The 22,624-nt window shown below is 35.2% G+C and overlaps 1 protein-coding gene across 11 annotated transcripts in view; it reads left to right on the top strand.

Annotated features, from left to right (window-relative positions):
- Nucleotides 1–22,624, top strand: part of TRDMT1 (tRNA aspartic acid methyltransferase 1) — an 80,593-nt gene that overhangs the window by 45,920 nt on the left and 12,049 nt on the right. For 5 of the 11 annotated variants that reach the window (XM_030320475.1, XM_030320467.1, XM_030320465.1 and 2 more), the window contains 7 exons: nucleotides 909–1,018; nucleotides 14,419–14,495; nucleotides 17,070–17,141; nucleotides 17,772–17,837; nucleotides 18,612–18,681; nucleotides 20,098–20,181; nucleotides 21,583–21,926. In XM_030320475.1, coding sequence (XP_030176335.1) covers nucleotides 909–1,018; nucleotides 14,419–14,495; nucleotides 17,070–17,141; nucleotides 17,772–17,837; nucleotides 18,612–18,681; nucleotides 20,098–20,181; nucleotides 21,583–21,926 — 823 coding nt within the window. Of the gene's footprint in view, nucleotides 1–908; nucleotides 1,019–14,418; nucleotides 14,496–17,069; nucleotides 17,142–17,771; nucleotides 17,838–18,611; nucleotides 18,682–20,097; nucleotides 20,182–21,582; nucleotides 21,927–22,624 lie in introns of those variants that run through there. The other 6 variants (XM_030320469.1, XM_030320470.1, XM_030320472.1 and 3 more) reach the window with 3 other exon arrangements.

Raw genomic sequence — 22,624 nt, 5'->3', positions numbered from 1 at the left:
AATACTATTATTTTTAAAACTTCACATTTTCTCCTGATTTAGGTCAGTATATATACATGATTAGTTTTGTATGTGTTTGAGTAAAGAGTGCAAGGGGGTGGTAATTGCAAAATCTAACAGCAGCTATGTGTGTTTACGTAGCCTCATTGTTGACTGTCAGTGAAGGGCTATAGCAGAACTCTGAATCTGATACCATTCTGAAAATTATTATTATTATTTTTTTAGCAGCGAAGGCATGCCCTTGGAATTATTTCCCTTGCTCTTCTTACATTCTGTCCTAGGCTGTCAAGATTTTTTTTTTTTTTTTTTTAGTCTATGTGTTTTATACATTTGGACACCGCTTAACTGTTCATTTCATTTCAAAACTTGCCTATGCCTTAAACAGGTGAATTTTTTTGGAATGTAAATTATATCTCAATAATATTATTGTTAAAGAAATCCCCCAAATTTAACTAAAAGCATTTGTAGTGATATTGGGAAGCAGCTTTATATTAACATTAGAAGGTGAAGAGCAAATGGTAGTTAATTTATTTATATAAACTTCCGCGTGATACAGTTTTTAAGAATATACTTAACTATCCTATTTTTGGTTTGTTTGAACTTACGAGAACTTTCTATTTAACTTGTAAGTGTGTATCTTAATGGAGTGAGGAAGGCAAAGGTCAGAAATACTGACTAACACATTTAATTCTCATTTTTAGCTTCAGAATGCTGTTTAGAGTAATAAGCCAGAAGTATGCACGTCTTTCACTTCGTGCCCGACTCCCGCAGCCTGGTCAGCCACGGAAATCTGAGCTCTGGCTAGTGAGGAAACGTGCTGCACAATTCTGCTACTTTGACTTCTCTGTAAAGTGAACACGTTGATACTGAGGACTTTGCATTTTAAGATATTCCATTTATCATTACAGAAAGCTGTATTCCTGCACAAGTGGTGGCTGCCATTGACGTAAACACTGTCGCTAATGAAGTGTACGCGTACAATTTTCCTCACACTCAGTTACTGGCCAAGACAATTGAAGTGAGTAATCATGCTTATTGCTTTGATGAGTAGATGGCGAGGAAAACGTGATTGAAAACCACTGTATGATACTGATCGATGGTGTGTTAATTGGAGAATAAGTTATATACGAATGAGAATTTTAGGAGAAGGGCATTGACATTTTCTGTTCTGTCGGAAGATGGCATGCTCTATTTTGCCTTTATTTTTTTTTAATTTTCAGTTTAAGAGAGTGAGAGTGAGCGAGTTCAGTATTTTGGTTTCTGAGACAAGGGAATGAAACGTAAGAATATGTTTGACTCCTAAATTCATGGTTCTCTAATAGCATTAAACTTTGATTAATTCTTTACTTTCAAGCAATAGTCACATACTATAATATGTATGTGTATATATATATATATAGAGAGAGAGAGAGACAGAGAGAGGCAGTCGTTGGCTATTACTTATTGAATGCTTCTTATTTTAGCAAGCCTGTCAAAATTAAAGGTTAAAAGTACACGTGATGAACTCAGCAGAGGTATTTAACCCTATTTTTAAATAGTGTTAGTAAATAATAGTTATTTTAAAAATAATATGAAATTGTTTTTTTCTCTCATTTTCTTATTGTGACGACTTTTACAATGAATTTCTCATGAAGCCATAATTATACACAATAAACTGCACTCGTTTAAGGTGCGTAGTTTGAGTTTTGACCAGTACATACAAGTGCGTAACCACCGCAATCAGGACTTAGAACGCCCATCCCCTACAGTGTTCCTTGGTGCCCTAACCCCGGGCAACTACTGATCTTTCTGTCATTACGGATTAAATTTTCCATTTCTAATACATCACAAATAAAATCATGAGGGTGAGTTTTTTGGGTGTAACTTTTCTGTGTAACATAATGTTTTTTGAATTTACCCATGTTGTTGTGCATATCGGTAGTCTGCTCTTTGTTATTGCTGAGTCATATTCTGTACAGTGGAATATTTTACACTACAGGGTATGTATCCATTCACATGATGTTAGACATCTAGGTTGTTTCCAGTTTTTGACCATTACAAAAAAGTTGCTATGAACATTCATGTCCAAGTTTTTGTGTGAACCTTTGTTTTCATTTCTTGTAGACGAATACCCAGAACTGGAATTTCTGGGTCATATAGTAGGTTTCTTTAATTTTATGAGAAAATGCTAACTGCTTTCTCTAGTGCTTATACCATCTTACGGTCTCATAACCACGTACATGTTTCAGTTGTTTCACATCCTTACAGCGCTTGATATTGTCATTTTTTAATGTTTATTTATTTTTGAGAGAGAGACACACAGATAGAGCGGGGGAGGGGCAGAGAGAGAGGGAGACACAGCATCTGAAACAGGCTCCAGGCTCTGAGCTGTCAGCACAGAGCCCGATGCGGGGCTCGAACTCAAACCACGAGATCAGGGTCAGAACCTAAGTTGGACACTTAACAGACTGAGCCACCAAAGTGTCCCTGATATTGTCAATTTTTAAAATTGTAGCCATTCTAGTGAGCATATAGAGGTATTGTGATTCTTTCGTGTGTGCTGATTCCAATTTGCATTTCCCTGCTGGCTAATAATGTTGAGCATCGTTTCATGTACTTCTCGGCTATTTCTGTGTTTTCTTCGGTGATGAAATTTCTTGCCCAATTTTTATTACTTGGTGTGTTTGTAATATCATCATTTAGTTGAAAGGCTTATTAAGTTTTCTGGATTCAAGTTGTTTGTCAGAATATATATAACAAAGATTTCCTCCAGTTCTGTAACTTGTCTTTTCATTTCCTTAACTGTGTTCATCAAATTGCATGTGTTATTATTTATCTTTTTTTTGTTTTTGGGTCACGTTTTTATGTGTTCTAAAAAAAAAATCTTTGTTTACCCTATTTTTCCCTCTTCTAGAAATTTTATGGTTTTGGCTTTTCTATTTAGATTTCTGACTCATTTAGAGTTACTTTTTGTGTGCAATTTGAAGTAGCAGTCATTTATTTTTTTCCAAGTGCATAAAACATTGTCCTGGCACCATTTCTGAAATGATTATCCTTTCCTCAATTTCCTTGACACCTTTATTAAAAAACTAAGTCATAAATGTGTGAGTCTATTTCCAGACTCTCTTCAGTAGTATTTGTATGTTTTTCCTTACACCAATAGCACACTCTTGTGATTATTATAGCTTTATAATATGTATTGAATTCAGGTAGTGTAAATTCTCGAATTTCTGTTTTTCTTTTTCAACATTATTTTGGTTACACTGTCATTTACATTTGTGTGTAAGTTTCAGAATCACCCTGCCAATTTCTATGAGTAAAAAAAAAAAAAAAAAAAGACATTTTTATTGGAATTGCACTGATTGGTTTTGGAAGAACTGATAATCTTAATAAAATTGAGTCTTTCAGTCCATGAATATGGTATCTCTCTTCATTTATTTAGATGTTCTTTAATTTATATCAGCAATATTTTATACTATTTAGTGTACAAGTCTTACACACATTTTAGTTAATTAATCCCTAAATACCTGTGGGTTTTGATGCTATTGTAAGTGGTGTTTGTTAAAAAATATATTTTTAATTGTTTATTGCTAGCATATAAGAATACACATAGTTGTGTTTCTTGACCTTCACCTTGTATCTTGTGACTTTGTTATATTAATTTATTCTGATAGCTTTGATTTTTTAGGATTTTTCCACATACACACAAATACTATCTGAGAATAAAGAGTTTTGCTTTCCCCTCCAATCAGTGTTACTTTTTTCTTATTGCATTGTATAGGGTCTTCTGTACAGTATTGATTAAATAGGATTGCCTTGGGTATCCTTGCCTTCTTCTAGATTCTAGGGGCAGAACCTTCAGTCATTCACCATTTAGTATGATGTTAGTTGTAGATTTTTTATAGATGCATTTTATTAAGTTTCTTTTTATTACATTTTCTGAGAATTTTTATGAGGAATGGATTTTTAGTTTTTCAAATGCTATCTTTCTTGCATCTTTTGGCATGATTATAGCATTCTCCCCTTTTATTCTGGTAATACAGTGATTATATCAATAACTTTTTTTGAATATTAACTCAGTATTGCATTCCTGGGATAAATCCTACCTGGTCATGATCTACTATCTTTTTTATGTAATAAAAATTTGTTTGCTTTCAATTTGTTAATATTTTGTTAAATATTTTTACATTCTCCTCAGCTTTTTAGTATGGTTTTGGTATTAGGGTCATATTAGCCTTATACTTTTTGGAAGAGTTTGAAAAACAAGTATTAGTTCCTCTATAAATGTTTGATAGAATTTAGTTAATGGAGCTATGTGGGCCTAGAGTTTTCTTTGTGGGAAGATTTTAAACTATGAATTTAATTTCTTTAATTGTTACAATACCAGTAAAGCTTTCTATTTATTTTTTTGTTTAGTTTTAGAAATTTGTGATCTTTGAAGAAATTATCCATTTTACCTAATTTGTCAAATGTATTGGCTTGACATTTTTCATATTTCCTTATATCCTTTTTCTACATGTGAACTCTATGTCATTCCTAATGTTAGTTATTTGTATCTTTTCTTTTTTTTTTTCCTCTGCTAATGAAGCTGGAGGTTTACCAATTTTATTGGTCTTTTTAAGTAACCAGCTGTGGATGCAATTGATTTTATCTATTATTCATTTGTTTACTATTTCACTAATTTCTGTTTATCTTTATTATTTCTTTCTACTTACTTTGCATTGAAATTTTTAATACTTCTTACAGTGGGACTTAGATGATTGACTTGAGATTGTTTTCCTTTTTTTGTAAAAACATTTAGTGTAAATTTTCCTAAGTTTTGACTACATTTCACAAACTGTCATATGTTGTGTGTTCATTTTCATACAGTTCAAAATATTTTCCAATTTGCCTTCTGATTTCTTCTTTGGCCCCTGCATTACGTATAAGTATGGGTTTAACTTTCCAAATATTCATGATATTTCCAGATAGCTTTCTGTTATTGATTTCTCATTTCTGTTTTATTTTGGTCATACTGTGTATGATTTCAGTTATTTTAAATTTGTTGTGACTTTGTTATAGGCCAGAATTCATTCTGTCTAGTGAATGCTCTATCTATATGCTATTGAAAAGAATGTATTATTTTCTTTTCTTTTTTTTTTTTCTTTAACTTTTTTTTTAGTTTATTTTGAGAGAGACAGAGAGCACAGCAGGGGAGGGGCAGAGAGAACGAGAGACAGAATCCCAAGCAAGCTCTGCGATGTAAACACAGAGCCTCAGGTGGGGCTTGAACTCACAAACCTTGAGATCATGACCCGAGCCGAGATCAAGAGTCAGGCACTTAACTGACTGAGCCACCCAGGTGCCCCAAGAATGTATTCTTTTCTTGTTGGGTGGAATACTCGGTAAATGTCAGTTAGGTCAAGTTGGTTGTTAGTGTTCAATTTTTCTATATTATTACTGATTTTTTCTATCAGGTGCTGAGAAAGGGGTGTTGTAATCTCCAGTTACAGTCATAAATGTGTCTCTTTTTTCGGTGTTGTCAGTTTTTGCTTCATTTTATCTTGAAGCTCTGTTATTAAGTGTACATACTTTATAATTTTTTTTGTGATTGACCCCTTTAGCATCATGAAATGTTCCTTTTTAACCCTAGGAAGTATTTCTTGTTCTGAAGTCTACTTTTCCTGATATTAATACAGCCACTTCTGCTTTCTTATGATTAATGTTTGCATGTTTATCTTTTTCCATCCTTTAAATTTTATCCTACTTATATCTTTGTATTTAAATTAGATTTGCTGTAGACAGTGTATAGCTGGGTCTTGCTTTTTTATTCAGTCTGGCAACCTCTACCTTTTAATTGGAATACATTTACATTTAATTTTGTTATTAATATTATTTTAATTCTACTACCTTGTTATTTGTTTTCTATTTTTCCGTCTGTTTCTCCACTAATGGCTATTAGGTATATCTTACTATTTGTATCTGTCTTATTTTCTTAGTGGCTACTCTAGGGTTTACAGTATGCATCTTTAACTTACGGAAGCCCACCTTCAAATAACATATAGCACTTCATAAATTAATTCAACAGTATATACATCCATTTTACTCTCCAGAATATTTTGCTATTACTGTCATACATTTTACTCCTATGTTTATTAAAACCTCAAATATATTGTTAGTGTTTTTGGATTAAGTAGTCAAATATTTATTAAAAGTTTTAAAAAGACCTGAAATGTTTCATATTTATTTACATATCATCTGCTATTTTTAACACTCTTCATTTTTTTTTTAAATCAAAGTTTGCATGTGGTATAATTTCCTTCTTCCTGAAAAATCTTTAGCATTTCCTGTCATGAGCATTTGGCAGGTGACAAATTTCTCAGTTTTTTGTGAGTGCAGAAGTATTTTATTTTGTCTTTATTGTAAAATAGAATTTTCACTGAATCCTTGGTTGCATTCATTTTTTGAAAGATGTTTTCATAAGTTCATATTTTCTATGAATTAAAACAGTTTTCCAGCACTTTCCATCTTTACCTGGTTTGCTTAATTTCTGATTAGAAGTCTAATAATTCTTATTTTCATTTCTCTTAATATATTATATGTTTCTCTGGCTACAATTAACATTTTGTCCCTATCACTTGTTTTCAGAAATGTTATTTGGTATGTTTTTGTATGTTTTTCTTTATTCATTCTGCTTGGGCCTTGTGCTTTTCTTGTTTATAGTTTTCATCAAATTTGGGAAGGTTTTAGCCATTATTCAAATATTTTCTCTGTTTCCTATTTTCACTTTACCTCAAATTATGCATGTATTAGATCCCTTCATATTGTCCTGGTGGTCACTGAAGGTATTCATTTTTACTCTCCTTTTCTCTATGAGCTTCATTTGGGAACATGCCATATTGTTATATCTTCAAGTTATTATTTTTTTTCAGTGCGTAACTTTTTGTTTCAATTTTTTTCCATTTTTAGAAGTTTCAGTTAACTTTTTTCATGTATTCAATTTGTCTCCATGTTTTTGTTTTCTCTAGGCCTTTGAAAAAATTGATGATATTTTTGACTGTTAAAACCTTTGCTAATTCCATCATCTCTCTCATTGCTGGGTTTCTTTCTATTGATGAGCTTCCCCACCCCCACCTCTTGCCCCTCACCCCCTTCCCGCTTATGGGTCACATTATCTTGTTTCTTAGCATTCTCGTAATTTTTTATTAGGAGCCTGGCATTGTAGCCAGTTTGTTGTAACCCTTTAAGGAATATTGGATTTTGTTCTCACAGGCAGTTAATTGCAGATCAGCTTAATTCTCTCAGGGTATGTTTTTAAGCATTTTTTTTAAAGTGGGTCTTGAATAGCTTTTACTGTGAGGCTAGTCTCATCCCACTACTAAGATATGACCTTTCTTAGATCTCTATTAAATACCTCATGGATACAGAAAAAGATGCTCAACATCACTAATCCTCAGGGAAATGCAAATCAAAACCACAATGAGGTATCACCTCACAGCTGTTAGAATGGTTAGTATCAAAAAGACAAGAAATAGTAATAAGTGTTGGCAAGGATGTGGAGAAAAATGAACCCTCATTGAATCACCGTGTTGTATGCCTGAAACTAATATAACATCATACGCCAACTACACTCCGATAATAATAATAATAATAATAAAATAGCGCACGTACTCAACTAGGTCTTCCTACTCTGGGTGTCCTAGTTTTTTGGCTTACAGCTCCCCAGTAATTGTGCTTTTCCCAGCAGTAGTTCTTTGCCCTCCCTCATGGCATGTCCCCTGCACTCATAGATTGATATCCAACCAGACACTCAAAGTGAATGCCATGCAGATTTCTGCCTCTCTTTCCCTGTGTAGCTTCCTGCTTTCTAGCACTCTGCCCTGTTTTAGTGCTAATTATACTTCACTACCACTTTTAATAGATGATAATAAGTCATATTATTTGCTTATGATCTAAGAAGGCTAGGAAAAGGGAAGAATGGAGGTAGGTACCTCCAGCTCACTGTCTGTAAGGTCTGTAAGTCTGTCTGTAAGAAAAAAGCTTGCCTTCCTATGGCTTTCAGTTTCTTCTTTGGTATTCCTTATATCCCTGGTCTGATGTGGAGAGAGTGTTATCATGTCTAGGTCAAATATATAGGAGCCATGCTGAGAGTCATGTTTCAAAAGGGGGTAGAAATTGAATGGAAAACTTAGGAGTGATGAGAGGCTCTAGGGATTTTCAGTTTTATAAAACAACATATATTGATCATTTGAGCATTTAATACATGCAGAGTATTGAGCCCTTGGAGAGAGCACAGATCTGAAGAAGCTATAGTCTTTGCCTTCAAGAATTTATCGATCAGTACAGAACTTGAACTTGTAAATGGTTTTCTTTGGGATTTCTGATCAAATGTGGCATTGAGAAGATACTTCTATTACATAACTCTATTCCTTTTCCTGATAGAAAGAAGAAAAGAAGGGGAAAAAGGGAATGAAAAACCATTATTAGTGAATGTAGGAATTAGACATAAGCTAAAACAAGAAAGAAAACTATGAAGAATAGTGTCCAGTGTCACGGAAATGAGACGGAACTGACTGAAGATGGCACAGCTGCAGGCAAACCTTTGCATGTCTTGTTCAGAATCAAGACGGAAAGAATGGCAAGGGAGAGGACCAAATGCACCAGCAATTGTTTGTTCTCAGTCAGGAGAGGAGACATTGGAAAAACCCAGATCACTGGCGGAAAGTGCCGTGGTAACCGCGGCCGACTTCCTGCTGGCCCTGAATGCGAGATCGTGGACTCTGGACAGAGGCAAGCCCTTAGGGTAGAGGCCACTGCAGGTCCTTCCTGGGAGCGGTGTGGCAGCCATGTATCTGTTTCACCTTATTTCCCAGAAGACTCCTCCATTCACGTGGCCTGCGTCAAAAAATGAATAATAGGGGCACCTGTGTGGCTCAGTCAGTTGAGCATCGAACTCTTGCTTTCGGCTCAGGTCATGATCTCATAGTCCTGAGTCAAGCCCCGCCTAGGGCTCTGTGCGGAGTGTGGAGCCTGCTTAAGGTTCTCTTTTAAGGCCCTCTGCCCCTCCCCCTTCTGCAAAAAAAAAAAAAAAAAAATTAGGGACCTATTTGAGGCTATATTAATATAGTAATTTTAAAATAAGGTAAGAAATGTAAACAAAAAGCAGAATATACAACAGAAAATTATATTAAGAAGCAGAAGGAAATTTCAAACATACATGCCTCTATGAGCTTTAAGCATTAAATAACACATCTTCAAAACAAGAACTTGGGGCGCCTGGGTGGCTCAGTCACTTAAGCAACCGAGTCTTGATTTTGGCTCAGCTCATGATCTCACACTGGTGGGATCAAGCCTTTACACTGTCAGTGCAGAGCCTGCTTGGGATTCTCTCTCTCCCTCTCTGCTCTTCCCCTGCTCACACGTGCACTCTTTCTCTCAAAATAAATAATAAACTTGAAGAAAAAAAAAAACCCAAGAATTCAATCAGATGTATACAACAGTTCAAAAAGCAGTAAGACAATAATTGGGGCTGGAAAAGTTACCAGTAGTCTGGGAAAAAAAGAGGAGAAAAATAAAACCGTGATAAAAATGAAAGTCATGTCAGAGTAGCAAAAAATAAAGTGTACAGGGCTGCAACCAGAATTGTGCAGGAGAGAGCTTGAGAAAAATAAAGCAAATTAAAACGGAAAAGAAATACTGATCACAATTTGCAGAAGGAATGGTAACTGCTGAAGACAAAAGTGATCTAAGATAAAAGTAATTAGAACCGGGGTGCCTGGGTGGCTCAGTCGGTTAAGCGGCCGACTTCAGCTCAGGTCATGATTTCGCGGTCCGTGAGTTCGAGCCCCGCGTCGGGCTCTGTGCTGACAGCTCAGAGCCTGGAGCCTGGCCTGTTTCAGATTCTGTGTCTCCCTCTCTCTGAACCTCCCCCGTTCATGCTCTGTCTCTCTCTGTCTCAAAAATAGATAAACGTTAAAAAAAAAAAAAGTAATTAGAACCTCTGGAGAAGACAGTAAGACAAATGGGAAAAAAATATTAACAGAAACAGAGGGGGAAATTCCCCAAATAAAACCTACAGCAATTCATGAGCCATAGTACCTGTGAGCCCTTATTGAGAAAATGACTCACTTAATCTAACCAAGAGATGAATCCAAGTAGAGAACCCAGGAATAAAGCTACCATGTTAGGAAAGACATTAGGGTTAGAAAACAGATGTGTAAAACTGTGTGAATCTTTGCGCTGTAGAGATAATGTGATTGAAGTAGGACAGTGAGACTCAAAAAATATGTCTATTTGAAAGATAAATGAAGGTGTGGATTTTTAGGACATTATATGATGTTAGTGTTAGGAGCTTAGCTGGGCTGGGAAAGACAGCTGAGCTCTCAGGGGTCAGAGTAGTTTTTATTCAAACAGCAAGGCGAAAATGAAAGAGTGAAGCCTTTTTCACTTACTGCGGTGGTATAAGCAATTCTGTGCAATAAGAGGAACCGCCAGGGCCCCCTGCTGCATTTCCCCATGCGACAGCGTACGGAGGGAGAGCCGGGGGTGTCAGCACAGATGTGGGGGTCAGCTCACCGTCCAGGGAGCCCTAGCCTTGGGGAAATTGTAAGAGGGGAGGGCTAGGAATGCCAAGTGCTGAGTACCATTCAGAGTGGGGAGAAGCGTCTTCGAGGTTTCCACCACCGTCTCCGGGAAGGAGGCCTTGACAGAGCTGCTTGAAGAGACCTAGACATGCAAATCTGTGAAGAACGTGCTGGCCAGGGCGCCTGCATCCTCGACTGTGACAGCTCGCAGAGCCTGCGACGTGCTGGCTGTGTTCGGAGTCTGGAGTGGGAAGGGCAGCCTTTGTAACTGCCCACAGTCAGGCCCAAAAAATCACAGAGAGGTTTAGAACCAGGAGCAGGACTCTTCAGTTATCAAGACAGCTAGTAATAAAACTGCAGGCTAATGTATCTAGGTAGAAAATGAGGAATTAGTAGTCAGTACTGTATAAACTTCACATGAGCAGAAACCTTGTCTGGTTTGTTCCTTGTCGCAGACTCGGCACAGTGCCTGGCAGAGGGTAGATCCTCTGAAATATTGGTGGATTACTTTCTGAACATTGTTGAATGAGCAACATATTGGGTTAAAAATGAGGACAAATACCAGGCAAATGGAAACAAAGGCTAACAGTTTCAGAACTGGTATTAGTTAGAATGGATTCCAAGGCCAGAGCATTTAAGAGTCATAGAAAGTTACTTTATAATGATGATGAGGACGGTCTTCAAGAAGGATTGTCATATTTATGCACAAAATAACATGAGAGTTCACAGAACAGGAAATGGTAGGAAATATCCACTCAGTTTTTATTGGATACCTACCATATGCCACAATACAGGAAAATCATTGTCTTATGAATATAAACACAGTAATTCTAAGTAAAATATGACAGAAGCACATTAAAAGAATAATGTAGCATAACCAAAATGGATTTTGTTTTGGGGAATATAATAGTTTAGTACTTAGGAATTCTATTAGTACTCTTCAACATGTTAATAATGGGAAACAGCAAAACTATGTATTCGAAAATAGTTGACCAAATGCAGGGTTTTCTGCATTTGGGTTTTTAACCTCCCTTAATAAAATTAGGACATATGTGTACTACTACAGACACGTACGTTATTTAGTGGCTTTATGTGTGTGTGTGTGTGCACGTGTATATTTCTGTTTAAACACACACACACACACACACATATATCTCCAAGTCCAGTAACATGGTAAAACTTTAAAAGCATTCTCGCTAAAATGATGAATAAATCAAGGATGTCCACCATTGACATTGTTATTTAATATTGTTGTAGATGTTAGGTAATATACTCACACAAGGGAAATAGCATATAACTATCAAGGAGGATTCTAAAGAATAATTGTATAGGCCTGGAAAACAGAAAACATACTGTGCTAAAAATATGATGAGGAACAATTAGTACATTTAATAAGGAGACTGGTTACAAAACATATGATAACCAGTAGCTTATATATATAAACAAAGACCTGTGAGAAAATATAATAGAAGAAAGTTCCTATTTATAGTAGCAACAAGAAACTTATAAACACCGAGAAATAAACTTAAGAAATCTGCAGGACCCACATGGGAATAAAAGATTTGAAAAATGGAAGTATGAATAGTGTACAAATTTCAGTTCTCTTTAGGTTAAGTATAAATTTACTAAAAATAGTCAAAAGTTTTCTAACCTACCAAGTTATTCCTAAAGTTTAAATGAAAGTTAAGTATAAGAACAGAGAGGAGACTTTCTGCAAAAAGAAGTAATAAAGTTAGTAGGGGAACTATTAAACTGCTCATCATTGGGTGATAAACAGTGTTACTGCACTGAGTTGACCTAATGTTCTCTGAAAGCAAAGGTGTTTTCATAACTTTATGGCCTGGTTATAGCAAAAGAATAGATTTCCATCAGCTTTCAAACATAAGATTATTAAAGATAATTGTGTATCTCCATAACTACTTTCTTGAATTTTGACACATTTAATGACCTAGAATGCCAGGTTAAATAAAGTTGTAAATGGCTTAATTGAGTAATTATTTCTTGCATATTGCCCTATCATTTGATTTTTAAAAAATCACTATTTTGAAGAATACTTTAAAATTGTAAGTTTTTATGCCAAGCTGTATTGGAGGCAGTAACTCTGTTTACTTCCTTTAGATTTTAGACATAGGATGCTCCTGATGTAAAAGGTAGTTGTTTTCTTTTTACTTTAGTTTTAGGAATTTAGCTTTAATCCATCTGCTTTCAGTTACGAAATTAGTAAGTTGCTTATCACAATAGTCTTGTGCTCACAGGCTCTTTAACTTGAGTATGATGTGCTAATTGTACTGCATTGCCCCGTGTGTTCTGACAGACTGGTCAGTGTATGATTTACAGACTGCTTTCCCTAGAACTCAAGAGTTTCAGAGGTGCTTTAGGAACGTTTCAATATTTAATTTTGATTTCATTTTACATATATACCTTAAACTACTTAAAAGCCCGTGATTTAAAAATGACAGGCACATATATTTATGCTTTTCATACAGTAGAGACAACTGATTGGTTCTCCAGGTTAATTCACTCTTTGCAGAACTTGGAATATAGCTTGTCCTTTTCATGTACTTGAACTTCTTAGCAATGTGTCATATTTAGGAAGGTTGTGGTCCTAGGCTTGTTGCTTGTTTCTGGCCAAGCTTCATGAAGATTGGAAAGCCCATGCCTTGTTTCTCTATACAGCAGACCCCCTTATCTATGGGGGATGCATTCCAGGACCCCAGTGGATGCCTGAAACCTCAGATAGTACCAAAGCCACTGTATATACCGTGTTTATTCTTATACATACATACATACATACCTATGATAAAGGTAATTTATAAATTAGGCACAGTAAGAGATTACAACAATAACTAATGATAGAACAGTTATAGCAATATGCTGTGATAAAAGGTGAATGTGGTCTCTCACCCTTCTTGTGATGACGTGAGATAACAAAATGCCTACATGACGAGATGAGGGGAGTGAATGACGCAGGCGTTGTGGCTGCAGGGTTAGGCTGTTACTGATCTGACCCTATGTCAGAAGGAGGACCTGATTGACTGGAGTTGACTGAAACCGGAAAGTGAAATCAGTGAAAGTGAAATAAGGGAGGACTACTCTACCCTATTTATCTTCTGATACATAAAATAGAGTCAAAATAACACATTTTTCAACTACTTAGCCCAATAGGGATTATTTTGATTGATCCTATCTGTAAGATTTTAAAGTTTTGTTTTACTACACACAACTGTAAAACAATATAATAATTGTGAATACCTGAAAATGGGACGTTTTTTCATCTGGTGATATTTTAGCAGAGACATGCTTGGAAGGGATGGTGACTGGTCGGTCACATTTACTAAATAAAAAATATTATTGATACAGAGGTGTTGGACATTTTCCTAGACACTATGCTAAAGATTCATTAATTGTAAAATGAAGTTCTCCCTATTTGGCTCCAGAAACATAGCAGTGCTAGGCTTTAGGTATGACAGGGGTGTGAAACGCTTAGGATTCAGGGAGCATTCCAGCTCAGCTCTGGCCAGCTCTGAGACTTAGGGGAAGTCACTAAGCTTTTCCTAGCTTCGTGTTACTTCTCCAATTTCTTCATAAGATTGCTTTGGGCAGTTAGTTTAACTGAAGTTGATTTGAAAAGTGGTAAGTGTTTTATATATATACATATATATATATATATGTGTGTGTGTGTGTGTGTGTGTATAAGTTTGTTTTATATATAATACACACACACACACATATATATAAAATAAACTCTTAAGTGTTTTAAATAAAACTATTAAGCATTATAATTTCTGATATATTTAGTTGTAATTAGTTAGCATTTTTCCTTCTTCCCCATTCTATGCATGTTTTTATATATTTTCCTCACATGTTCATTCCTTAGGGCATTACACTAGAAGAGTTTGACAAATTGTCTTTCAATATGATTTTAATGAGCCCTCCCTGTCAGCCATTCACCAGGTATGTATGACAAATATTTCTCTGTTGAAGAAGAGTACTTTTGAGGGATTCATTAAATCAAATTATACCATAGTTTCAAGCATGGACACTTTGAAGACTGTCAGCTGCATTTTCATAATTTTGAAAATTGTCATAAATAGTGCCTTTTATCTACTCATTTATAATTCAGAATTAATCCAAAAGGAAATAGCAGTTACTACCAAATGAGCAAAGTAATTCAGTCAGTAGAAGATACGCAGAGACTATATGGGACCTCGTTTATACTTACCTAAGATATGATATTTTTTTCTGACCCAAAGTACCTTACATTAAACTCATGAGCATTCAAGAGTATCTTTTTAACTGATTAATAAAGTAAGTTTTCATAATAAATATTCAGTTCTTAAATAACTATAAAATTTAAAAGCTAATCAAGAATGGATTAGTAAATTTTACATTTCTCAATTCATATATACATTGAATAATTAATTGTGACTTTTTATAGCTATGTTGAAATTCATTTTTTTTATTGTATTTATTGGCTGTGTGTTTCAGGAAATTATATCTTAGATGAAATCTTGAGCAATCTACATTTAGATATTTTCAATTATTTTAAATAATAAGGATAATCCTCTGTCTTACATGGAGTTTGCCATTTAATTTAACATGCCTATGGGATAGGCATTACTATTATCATCATTTTATTGGTGAGAAACTGTGGCATAGAAAAGTTAAGTAACTTTTTGAAGGCCGTACAATTGGAAAATGTCAGAGCAAGATTTATCAATTCTTTTATATATTTCTATTTCAATGTGTAAGATAATTTTAAGTGGGATATCACATATCATAAATATTCTAATTTAAATAAGTATTTTCATGCTTAATGTCCAGCTAAGTTTTGCTTTATTGATTTTATTATCTATTTTTTAAAAGTTTATTTATTTATTTTGAGAGAGAGAGAGTGCTGAAGGAGCAGAGGCGGGGGGGGGGGGGTGAGGGAGAGAGAATCCCAAGCAGGCTTTGCATCATCTGCATGGAGCCCGATGTGGGGCTCGAACTCACAAACCATGAGTTCGTGACCTGGGCCGAAATCAAGAGTTGGACGTTTAATGGACTGAGCCACTCTGCTACCCCATAAGTTTTGCTTTAATAAACAACTCTCTAGGAAATTAATTCTCCAAGGATTTATTGTGTGCCTGGAAGCCAGACGTTGCTTTTGATGCCATAGTTCCCATCCTCAAGGAGCTTATAGTCTAAGGGAGATGACTGACAATTCTCTTATGAGGTGGTATAAGCTATATAATAAGTGAATGCTGGAAGTGCCATGAGAGCACAGAGGAGAAAATGGCTTGCTGCATACCAGGAGACAGGATTTTGACAATTTTTTTTTTTTGTCAGGAGACAGGAATTCTTTTAGAGGCAATATCTGAACTGTATCTGAAAGCAGTTTGGGAATTTATCAGAGAAGGCGGAGGGCAATCCATGTAAAAATGCCTCCAAGCATATGCAGTCATAAGGCCTGTTTAACTTACAGTAAGTAGAGCTACAGAACAGAAAGCAGCCCAGCACTGTGCAGCCTCCTACATTATTGCCCTGGGCCCCCTGTGTCTTCCGTACTACCACTCCCAACTGTAATAGCCCATCTCCAGCTGCCGATGGCAGCAGTAACCGATTCGGTAACACTGCCATCGTTGGAGCGCTGAGAGGAAAGGGCCACAGTGAGAAGAACCCAAGATTTCTGAGGCCTGTATTCAAGTCCACTGTAAGTGTCCCTCTGAGCCTCACATCCATGGATGGTTCTGGCCTTGCTGGAAGGCAGGAGGAAACTGACAAGTGACATCGAGCAACTCATCTAAGGCAATGGAGCTAATAAGTACCAAAGTCTTAAACCTGTTTCTGTTTCTACCACCTAAGCCCAATCCAAGTCTTCATTTCTGCGTGATTCTTGGTCGTATTGAACCTTGCTTGTAATATCTAATTGCTAGTCCAAATACTGCCTGTTTCCATGACCTGTTCTGACCTAGTTAGTCTAACCAAGTTGCAACTCCTGCTTGTAGAATCAAGCATTCAGGTCTCTCCAATGTATATTGGACAAGATTGTCTTAGTCTTTCCTACTATGGTCTGCTTGAATGATTAGTTATCAGTGCCATTCCTCTATGGTTGCCGCCCTACCCAACCAGCTCATTCATCTGAACTATTGTTGTCTCATCTGGGACAGAGCAAAAGGTGTCATCAGCCAGCGTGTGTGTGTGTGTGTGTGTGTGTGTGTGTGTGTGTGTGTGTGTGTGTGTTTCCTAAACAGTGATTTTAACAGGTTAATTGATTTTAGTCTTTATTGGTTATTTGTTCTTTGTTTCATGTAAGTCATTTGGAATACTGTTTTATAAGAAATGTATTTATTAGATTGGTAAGGCTTTTTTTTTTAATTAAGTGAATAAATGCATTTTGTTCCCTGTAGTAACAAACATGATTGTATTTTTTGTGAAGACCACCTAATTTTAGTGTTCTCAGTCTTTATGTTTTAAAAGTGACTTGGTATCTTTCTGTAAGTAAGATTCATGGTGAATTTTATCTGAACGTTCTTTATTCTTTAGAATTGGCCTGCAAGGTGATGTGACTGATCCAAGGACAAATAGCCTCTTACATATTCTAGATATTCTCCCAAGGTAAAAATTTAATTTTTTTTTTTTTACCAGCTTACCCTAACTTTAAAATTTTGGATCTGGAAGAATGTGGCATTTGTCATTCTGTAGAGATTAGCAGCTTATCCATGCAGCTTTCAGAGGCTCTGCATGTCATTTATTTCTTCTGCCACGACTGACAGAATCACACAAATGTTTGCCATTTCCACGGCTGCCACTACAGTGAGTGACAGGGAATGAGAGTCTAATAGTTAAATTCTATCGCCTCTCCTTACAGTACCAATGGAAACAAGGCTAATATTGGTGAGTCCTGTTGCCCATGGCCTGGAACGTGGGGCCAACCCTAGAAGCTGCCATGCTATGTAAACGATAGCCCTTTGCAAGTTGTGCAATCCAGAGCCTCTGTGTGAACCCATGTTTTCTGATAAACTTCACTGGAAATTAACATTTCAAATGCGAGCTTCATTAGGTATGCCATTTTTATGGGGAAGATGAATAAAATATGAATTGCCTCTATCCCCTCTAAAATTCTTTTATGAAAACAAAGAATTCAGAAAAATTACTTACCTCATATCTCCAAGTAAGGATTTTCTTTACTTGTTACTTCTTAGTAATGACGTGCAGAATTCCACTTGTTTTTGTTTTTGTTTTTAGATTACAAAAATTACCGAAATACATTCTTTTAGAAAATGTTAAAGGTTTTGAAGTATCTTCTACAAGGTAAAAATGTGTTTGCTTTGTGTTCATCTTAAACTTGGTATATTGTGGGAGCCGTTGTGAAATAAAGATCTTAAAAATAAACACATACATTCTGACATTTTATATATGTTGTATATTTTGTTCAGTAATACAGATTTTGACTAATTAATAATGTAAAGTTTCACAAACTTAGGTTCGCCTGATTCCCATTTTGATATGTTTGAATTTTTGCAGAATGATCACGCATTTAAATGAGAATGGTATTTCTCAATTTCAGCTGCTTATATTGTTGCCTGTTTCTTTAGAAGTAGGAATGTTTTCAGTGAGACATGTCCCTGTTGACAGGCATTTTGTGTCCTCCAGTTAGGAGAAGCAAGCCCTGTGTCAGAGCCCTTTCAGATGGTAGCCCAGCGGGAAAGTATCTGTGTCCTTGAATCAGCTACTGTCTGTATGTAACAGCTCCCGCATCTGATTTGCTACAGACAGAGCTCTATCCCCATAGCAAATATATCATCAGTAGACTAGTGATTCCAGCTCTCACCAGTTGGGATAAATTGTCTGGCAGCTTTATTTATTTATAATAGAAATTATCTCTATCTTGTTTTGAGAAATGTAATTTTTCAAGTACTGTACTTAATAAAGACCTAGGATCATTTGCTTCCTAAACAATTTGGGTAGCGACACAGTTTTCACATAAAATGAAGTTTTATGTATAATTTATTGTATAAGAACCCCATTTCCAACCACAGAGTGAAAGCTTTTCTTTTTTCTTTATTTTTGTCTTTGTCTTTTCAGAGACCTGTTAATACAAACAATAGAAAATTGCGGTTTTCAGTACCAAGAATTTCTATTATCCCCAACCTCTGTAGGTACCAAAATTATAAATTTTTCTATAAATTTTCCCAAAGGGAATTTGACTCAATAAAAAGAATGGATCTGTTTTGAATATTTTATGTAAATCTTGAAATTAGTTCAGACATGGGTCTTACTTTCTGAAGAATGTAGTACAGGCACATATTCATTTATATACATATTTTATGGAAAATATATATTATATAGCTTGAAGCTCACAGAAAATGTAAATTTATTTCCACACAGAAAATAAAGGATACCGTGTTTTGAAATCTGTGACATTTGGTATTTCCAAATTGGGTGTACTGTAGTTTATAATGCTTCAAAATAATCCAAAATAGAAAGCAAAATGAACAGATGATAATTTTCTAGGTAGTCTTTTGGGGACATATCACTAAAATGCAAACATGGTGAAATGTTGTCATTTGCAGCAACAGGGACGGAGCTAGACGGGGTAATGCTAAGCAAAATAAGTCGGAGAAAGACGAATATCATAGGATATCACTCATATGTGGAATTTAAGAAACAAAACAAAAGAGCAAAGGAAAACAAAAAAGAGAGATAAACCAAGAAACAGACTTTTAGCTACAGACAACAAATTGATGGTTACCAAGAAAGGATGAGGGTTGGGGATGAGTGAAATAGGTGATGGGGATTAATGAGTACATTTACCCTGATGAGCACCGCGTTGTGTTTGCAAGTGTTGAATCACTGTGTTGTACGCCAGAAGCTAATATAACACTGTATGTTAACTAGACTTGAATTAAAATAAAACAAAATGCAAACATGACTTCTATTTCATGGATATGAAATCAAAGTAGGTGGTTAAGAGAAGATATTTGGTAGATCTTTTATATTACAAGTATCACCGTCTGTTTTTTCTTTTGCCATTGTGTTTGTTAACCTCCTATTTATTATCTTTAGCCTATTATACAGTTATTTGTCCTGAAATTAAAAGAAAACCCATTTAAAAAGTACATGTCTATGGAAATTGGCATTATGTCTGGTCTCGTTAGGTTTATTTCATATTTATTGCCTTTTAACTTTAAAATTAGTGTATCCTCCTTTTTTAATAAAAGGAGGTAATAAATTGCCAAAAATAGCTAGAGTCGAATGTTACTTTTTATGATTACTATTAATAATGAATGTAAGGATGTCTATATAATTTCTTACCTGGGAATTACAAAATGAAAGTGACTCAGAGACCTATGACTCATCACATGCAATCTCTGTTCATTCAAGTAAAGGTACAAAGCAACTTAAAAGGTTTGAGAATTTGCTCCAAAAATATCTTCCACAAATCAATAATAGAACTTTTCTGACAGAAACTAAATGCATTCCTGTGTGAGTCGTTTTTTACTTGGGTGCTCACAGTTGATTCATGTCTCTTTAATTTCCTACAGTAACTAACTGCTTGCTTTACTTGCAGCTCGGCATTCCAAATTCAAGGCTACGGTATTTCCTCATTGCAAAGCTTCAGTCAGAACCATTGCCTTTTCAAGCTCCTGGTCAGGTGGTATTATTATTATTATTATTATTATTATTATTATTATTATGTAAGTTTATTTCAGTCTGCTAATTTATTTCAAGAATGACTTTGTAGGAGCTTCCATGTGTCCTGTTGAGCCTATAATATAGACCACCACCTAGGTCCAACTCCTAGACCTTTTTCCTCTCCCGATGCCGTTTATTGCTTTAAACAAGACAAAAAATAAAAACTTTTCTTTCATTATTAGAAGAAAATAGAAGTTAAAGGTTGAAAAAACTATTATTAGTGCTGTTATCCTCCTTTTCTCCCCTGTAATTTCCCTTCTGACCATTGACTATTTTGCGTCTATCATTTTCCCCCCAATAGAAGCCATTGATTATTTCAGATAAAACTCAATTATACTATCTTAAAACTGGCTTAACAGCATTCTAACACATTGGTTGCATTTTCTTTGAGGTCAGTGCTATATAGCCTTCATTAATTAAAATACAGTGATTACTACAAGCCAGAATAAAATGCTCTATTGCTATAGATAGGATCTCTAACTGTGCAAACCACTGTACATATTTCTGTTAAAATTGCTGTGGAAAACAGGGAGTGTCACTGGTTCGGTGAAGCTCTTCTTAACAATCACAGGTAAGAACTCAAAAGCCACGTCCTACTAGCAGGGGGTCAATAGTGTCATTTGGATCCCTTGCAATACGATACCAATACATCTGCCTTTCCGTGGTGGTCAGTTCCCAAAATGGTATGTAAACTATATTCACAAAGACATCATCATTAAAAATTCCGGGAACTATTTTTCTTTCACAAAATAGGACATTATGTATGGTTATATGTTTTGCAGGAACAAAGTTTTCCTATGGGACTCACAAAGAGAAATAACCTTTCAGGGGGAAACATGCTTTCCTTTTCGTAATTACTAGTTTCCCTGTAGATCATGGGTATGTTCCAGCTTTTCTTTTTTAATGAAGGAATATGGCAAATTTTGATCCAGTGCACGTTTTCTGGAAATGTTAATGTTGCTGTCTCTCTTTTCTTTTTATTTTTTTAAATGCTATTCCTTTTATTCTGCTGACTTAGTCATTCTGTAACTAAAGTTGCTTTCTGAACTTCTTTTTAAAATATGATACTGTATCTGTATTCAACATACTTCCTATTTGTTGAATGTTTTCATTAATAAATATAGGAAACAGTAACTCCAGGAAATAAATCATCTGTAGCCTGAGGACACTACAGCTATATGATGAAAAACTTATAATAATAACTTGTATACATACAAGTAAATCCAGTTTCTGTATTTTTGTTGACAACTCTGTAAAGGCTAAAGAGGTTTTTTTGCATAATGTTGTTGGGGCATTATTAATTTATCTTTTATTTTTTAATAAAGCTTTTAACAGGTCATGTATTTTTACTTAATGCCAGGTGCTGAAGGAGTTCCCCAAACTTGAATCTGAACATCCAGAAAAAAATACAATAGTTGCAGAAAATAAAATTGAAAGAAAGAAAATTGATCCAAATATTTGCTTTGATAATGGCAGACAATGTTCTGGAAAAGAAGCCATTCTTTTTAAGCTTGAAACTATAGAAGAAATTGACCGGAAACATCAGCAGGACAGTGATCTCTCTGTGCAGATGCTAAAAGATTTTCTTGAAGATGACATTGACACGAATCAGTATTTTTTGCCACCAAAGTCACTGTTGCGATACGCTCTTTTGTTAGACATTGTTAAGCCCACTTGCAGAAGGTCCACATGCTTTACCAAAGGGTAGGTTTTAAAGAGACTTTTAAAATGGCATATTCAAAATAGACAGGTTTTTATCGTTATTGTTTCTTTTAGTTCTTCTCAAAATAAGGACCATTTAGAAAATGTTTCTACTAGAATGATTTTTTTTTTTTTTTTTTTTGCCCTTAATTGCCTGCTTTCGTGTTCCAATAGAATGCACGAGTAAAAATTCCTTCTGGCAGAACATTATGTGCACAGCCCACAAAAGTGCTCATAAAACACAATGCCATTTGTTTGGTGACCTTCATAAGAGCTTAATTACCCATGGTGGAAACACGGTTTCTATTGATACTGAATTGCTACTTTTTAGCACCTTTCTTTTTATGGCACATCAGACCTCAAAATTTATGTCCACTCTCATCAAATGTATAAGAAGACATTAAATTTTAATATCAAGAAATAAAGTTAACTCATCTAATGCACATTAGAGCATATTTAAATTTCATTCAGTTTTTAAAATAAGTAATATATTTTTATGGTTCCAAATTCAAAAGGTACAAAGATTGTGAAATTCCTTTCTCTATCTCTGGCTTATCCAGTTTTCCTGCCTACATGCAGGAAATTAGTGATTTCAATTTGCTGTCGAATCTTCCCAAGGTATTATGTATGAGGGTGTATTTAAATATACATGTATATTTTTACCACCTTATTAAGTAAATGGTAACATACTATATCTATTA

The sequence above is a fragment of the Lynx canadensis genome, chromosome B4, assembly GCF_007474595.2.
Source record: "Lynx canadensis isolate LIC74 chromosome B4, mLynCan4.pri.v2, whole genome shotgun sequence".
Lineage (NCBI taxonomy): Eukaryota > Metazoa > Chordata > Mammalia > Carnivora > Felidae > Lynx > Lynx canadensis.
This window is presented reverse-complemented; position numbering and strand designations above follow the sequence as displayed.